The sequence below is a fragment of the Salmo trutta genome, chromosome 7, assembly GCF_901001165.1.
Source record: "Salmo trutta chromosome 7, fSalTru1.1, whole genome shotgun sequence".
NCBI lineage: Eukaryota > Metazoa > Chordata > Actinopteri > Salmoniformes > Salmonidae > Salmo > Salmo trutta.
Window position 1 is genome coordinate 827,176 of NC_042963.1, and position 6,031 is coordinate 833,206.

The 6,031-nt window shown below is 39.5% G+C and overlaps 1 protein-coding gene across 1 annotated transcript in view; it reads right to left on the minus strand.

Moving 5' to 3' along the window:
* LOC115197760 (voltage-dependent calcium channel subunit alpha-2/delta-1) overlaps positions 1-6,031 on the minus strand; it is an 81,354-nt gene that overhangs the window by 38,518 nt on the left and 36,805 nt on the right. Inside the window, exons 6-8 of the mRNA XM_029759563.1 lie at positions 972-1,041; positions 749-799; positions 486-585 (exon numbers count right to left, since the gene is read on the minus strand). Coding sequence (XP_029615423.1) covers positions 486-585; positions 749-799; positions 972-1,041 — 221 coding nt within the window. The remainder of the gene's footprint in view (positions 1-485; positions 586-748; positions 800-971; positions 1,042-6,031) is intronic.

Sequence of the window (6,031 nt, forward strand, 5' to 3'; positions counted from 1 at the left end):
TCAATTGTTCTCTAGTTGGTTCTAGTTGATTGTAATCGGAGTTCATCTTTGAGAGATAAGGAGCGAGAGGAAAGAGAGAGATGGATAAGTATTTCACATGGTTCTCTGAGTAGCACTCTTGGGCTGGTGTACTGAGTGGTCCTGGGAGTACATTTTACATTTTAGTCATTTAGCAGACGCTCTTATCCAGAGCGACTTAGATTTCATACATTTTTTTTTTTTTTTTTTTTTCTGGGCTGGCCCCCCGTGGGAATCGAACCCACAACCCTGGCGTTGCAAACACCATGCTCTACCAACTGAGCTACAGGGAAGGAGTACTGGGTAGTTGTGATCCCACTCCCCAAATTGAGCAGAGGGCATTTCATTACTAGCCTGTTTTAAAGAGAGAGGCCGACAATGGAGAAATCCATACTTCATTACTTCTCAACCACCCCCATCTCTCTCTCTCCCTCTATGAATGAATGAATGAATGTATATATACTTACATAGACCACGTTGACATAGTCATCATCAGACAGAGTCTCCAGCATCTCACCGACAGAGGTCCTGATCAGCTTGAGAGTCAGACCAGACACACTGCCACTCCTATTGAGACATGGACACAGTTACATTCAAACCACAGAACAAGACTTAGGGTCAGCCAGACAACAGGGAGGTACAGTACTCTGGTATACTGTACTATGTTTGGATAGAAGGGTATAGTGTTACTGTGCGGTAGTGTAATAGTGAAGTGTGTGTTGTGACTCACGCGTCCACTAGGATCAGCATGTCCTTGGGTGAGGCAGCTCCCTGAATGTACCTTCACACAGCACATACACACAGAGGTTATAAACATACTCACAGTACACACATAGGTTAAAAACACAGTGCATACAATGGTTATGAACTCTTATACACATTTATTGTGCATAGAGAATCTGGTTTCTGGTGTGCATGAATGCGTGTGAGAGAGAGAAAAAGAGGTTTCTCACCAGGGTCTCCTGCGTACGTCGTACAGGTCGATTTTACTGGGGGTCTTCCGAGCATCCATCCATGGAGAGGCTGGAGAGGACACAGAGTCTGGGTTAACAACAACACTGTACTGTGAAACTGGGTGTCACGTCCTGACCATAGAGAGCTCATATTTTCTATGGTAGAGTAGGTCAGGGTGTGACTGGGGGGTTTTGTCTAGTTTAATTTTTCTATGTTGTGTTCTAGTTTCTTTTTCTATGTTGGGGTTTTTGTATGATTCCCAATTAGAGGCAGCTGGTCATTGTTGTCTCTAATTGGGGATCATATTTAAGTAGTTGTTTTTCCCACTTGTGTTTGTAGGAGATTATTTTGAGTTAGTGCATGTTGCACCTCTTCGTCACGGTTTTGTTGTTTTGTTTTATAGTTTATTGTATGTGTTGTATAGTTTCACATAGAAATAAAGATGTGGAACGATACCCACGCTGCGCTTCGGTCTCCTTCCTACGACGATTGTGACACTGGGTTAGAATCCCTATAATACACAGTTTACTATCCAAACTGATATACCCTTAAATAGCCTATTTAACACTGAAACCATGGAACAAATAGTTGCTGAATATTATCCTCATCTTTAGTTTACCATCCAAACATTGAAGTATGTTTTACTTTTGATATGAGTAAATTACAATAGTATGAAATGTATGCATTTGTGACAATGTGACTCTTCAATTAAGTCTAAGAAAGGTTGTTGTTTCATCACGCCTATATGATACACCCACCAGCTACAGCATGAAGTAGAGTTCAGAAACAACCACTACTCCCGACTTCCTTTTGAATGCCTACAGTCTAGCTCCTATCTAGGTTAATGCTTTAAGTATATTAAATATAGAAACCATGGAAGAATTGTGACTTTGTTTATATGCTTACAGTATAAACAAACTACTAGAAACTAGGATACAGTAATTATTTTCATTGAATATTTAAAACATACAATATACTTGCAGTGAAGCCGCTCAACAACTACATCACATTAGTCATCTAACAGACTCACATCCAGAGCGACACACAGAAGCAACCAGGGTCAACGCTCTGCTCAAGGGCACGTCGACAGACCTCCCACAAGGTCTAAAAACGGGGACCCGAACCAGCGAACCATCAGCCACCGGCCCAAGCTTCCAACTGCCAGGCCACCAGCCCTCCAATCCCCCCCCACAGTTCCCCATTTCCCCTGATCAGTATGTTATATATGTGCCCTCTGTTCCCTTTGTCTTTGTCGGTTATTGTTCCCATGTCTGTTAGTGGTGTGAGTACCTATGCGTTGGTGCAGCTGTTATGCTGCATGCTATATATATATATTGTGTATTACGGGTATCGTCCCGTGTTGTTAAACAAGGTTTACCCTCGCTCTTTTGTTTGGGTACAGCCCACAGTTTTTGTATACGTGTTTGTTTTGGGTGTATTAAAAATCCCTATTTTGTATTCCTGCGCCTGTCTCCAAAATCCTTCTTATCAGCGTGACAGATGTTCTCTTTTTCGTCTCATCCTCACCAACTGAATGACAATTACTGTAAGGAATTCTTTCCAAATAATACAAAAATGGAAAATTAACAAATGTACAGAAAGATCAGAAGGCCAAATTACAGAGGAATAACTTTTTGAGGCTATTAAAACCTCTTCAGGATCGATGGGTCCCCTACGGGACGTTGAGCTAGCTTAGGCTAATGGAATTATCATGAGGTTGTAAGTAACAAGAAAATTTCCCAGGACATAGACATATCTGATATTGTCAGAAAGCTTAAATTCTTGTTACTCTAACTGAACTGTCCAATTTACAGTAGCTATTACAGTGAAAGAATACCATGCTATTGTTTGAGGAGAGTGCACAGTTTTGAACATGAAAATGTATTAATAAACAAATGGGGCAGTCTTCATACAAAATTTAACAGAAATGCAATGGTTCACTGGATCAGTCTAAAACTGCTGCCATCTAGTGGCCAAAATATATATTGCACCTGGGCTGGAAAAATACATTATGGCCTTTCTCTTGCATTTCTCGGCCTTCCCTGTAGCTCAATTGGTAGAGCATGGTGTTTGCAACGCCAGCATGGTGTGTGCAATGCCAGGGTTGTGGGTTTGATTCCCACGGGGGGCAAGTACAATTTATTTATTTTTTAAATAGAAAAATGAATGAAATGAAATGTATGCATTCACTACTGTAAGTCGCTCTGTATAAGAGCGTCTGCTAAATGACTCAAATGTAAATGTAAAATTTCAAAGGTGGTGGTACGAAAAACATATTTAATAAACGGATGTTTATTTCTTTGTATTATATTTTACCAGATCTAATGTGTTATATTCTCCTACAAACTTCAAAGTGTTTCCTTTCAAATGTTACCAAGAATATGCATATCCTTGCCTTCAGGGCCTGAGCTACAGGCAGTTAGATTTGGGTATGTCATTTTAGATGAAAATTGAAAAAATGGGGCAGATCCTTAAATCCTTTCAGTCTGGAAAAACCGCAGGGCTTGATGGCATACCAGTAGAGGTATATCAATCATTCTTTGATATACTGAAAGCTCCATTGTTAGCTTGTTTTAACTACTCCTATAGAAATGGTAGTCTGTCAGGTACTAAGCGGAAAGGTCTGACTTCACTATTATTAAAACAAGATGGCAATAATAAAGATCCAGTCTATCTTAAAAACTGGAGGCCTCATACACTTCAATGTTGTGATGCAAAAATACTAGCGAAATGCATAGCACTCAGAAATAAAAAGCATTTACCAGGTATTGTTCATCCTGATCAGACAGGTTTTTTTTACATGGACGATACATTGGAGATAATATATGACGACTACTATAAATAATAGAACATCATAAAAAACATCTAAGAAGCCAGGCCTGGTATTTATAGCGGATTTTGAAAAGGCCTTTGATAAAGTAAGAGTGGATTTTATTTATAAATGCCTGGATTTTTTAAATTTCGGCCATTTTCTTATAAAATGGGTAAAAGTAATGTATAGCAACCCCAGGTGTATAATAGTAAATAGCGGCTATTTCTCAGAGAGTTTTGAATTGTCAAGAGGAGTTAAGGTATCCAACGCTTGGACAGACAGGTTAAACAAGGGTGTCCGCTGTCACCATATCTATTTGTTTTGGACATCGAAATGCTAGCTATTAAAATCAGATCAAATAACAACATTAGAGGATTAGAAATCCAAGGATTTGTTACACTGAGTGAAACAGGGGAACCCAAGAGCAGACTCAAACGAGGAGACTGGGATGAAGTAACCAAGGTATTTATTGAAACACAGGGGAGAGATGGAGTGCAGGTCAGGGGAAGCATGGGCAGGTTGCTGGAAACCAGGTGCGGAGGCTGAGGCTGGAGCGAGAGGGGTTGAGACAGGATAAGTAGGTCCGGAGGGGAATCCAAGGGAGTAGTAGAGTGAAGAATCCAGGACAGAGTAGCAGGATGATCAGACGTGAGACTGGAGACAGGGACCAGAGTCAGAGCGGGCAGAATGAGCAGAGATTATGATCTGGCAGCGTGGAAGTGGCAGGGCTGAGTAATAGTAGTGGTCTTGATTATGGATTAGGTTGCAGCTGGTGGGGATCTACTCTGACTCCAGCACACCTGTCTCCGCCCACACACACACACACACACACACACACACACACAGAGAGAGAGAGAAAGGGAAAGAGCACCGGGGGAGGCGGCAGGTCAAGGAGACATCGGAAGAGCAGTAGAGGGCGTTGCAGGAGTAGATGAGACAGGCTTAAAACAAAGGTGTCCATGTATGCTGATGACAAGTTTTATGTTAAGTCCACAAGCTAGATCCCTGCAATGTCTCATTGAAGATCTAGATAACTTTTATGGACCTAATTATGATAAGTGTACAATATTACATATTAGATCTTTAAAAAATACAACTTTTACATTACCCTGCAGTTTACCTATATAATGGGCTGAAGGTGAAGTAGACATACTTGGTATTCATATCACAAAATATATACATGAGTTCTCCACAATGAAACTTGTAAAAATAAACAAGATCCTGCAACCATGGAGAGGTAAACACCTGTCTACTTATGGAAAAATTGTCCTAATTAACTCCATAGTCATATCTCAGTTAACTCACTTACTTATGGCACTGCCTACTCCTGATGATTCGTTTTTCAAATCATATGAGCAAAACATATTTTGCTTTATCTGGGATGCTAAAACAGAGAAGATAAAGCGTGCCTATCTATATAATGAATATGAATTGGGTGGGTTGAGATTATTTTAAAAAAGCACTTAAAACTCTCTATAAAAGCTTCACTTATTGAAAAGTTTTACTTGAACCCTAAATGATTCTCAAGTAGATTACTAAGAAAAGCTCATCCATTGTTTATTAAAAATTGCCTTTTTGTCTTTGTGCAGATTGCCATGTCTCATTTTTGATTAATTGAAAATGAATGATTAATTAAACATGTATTGCAGAGCTGGCTACAATTTCAATTTCACCCCCCTGAAAAGATAGAACAAATATTACAACCAATATTATGGCTGAACTCAAATATGTTGGTTAATAAAATACCTGTATTTATGGGAAAGATGTTTGAAAAGGGTATTTTGTTTTTATTTTAAATTATATTGTAAATTGGAATGGTAGAGATGTCTTTCATGGAGTTATCAGAATTGTACGGGAAGGTCTGCTTAATCCAAGAATATAAGCAATTCACACCTAAAAAATGGAGGAGGCAGGTGACAGCGGGAGGAGGTAATGTAGGGAACTGGTCTGTCTGCCCAATATAAAGGATCAAAACTGGCGGAGGAATAAAAATAGCATAAATAGGAAAGTATACCAGTTTCATTTGAGGACCAGGATGTTGACAGCTGTGCCATACAGATTGCAAAATAGTTGGGAAAAGATGTTTGATGTACCGATTCCATGGTACACATGGCTAACCATGTGTATGTGACAAATACAATTTTATTTGGTATAGGGTGTGTGAGTTGATACTGTATATAAAACAACACAAGATTCAAGACATTGTGCTTTTCAGCTGAAATTATTATATAGAATTCTTGCCACCAA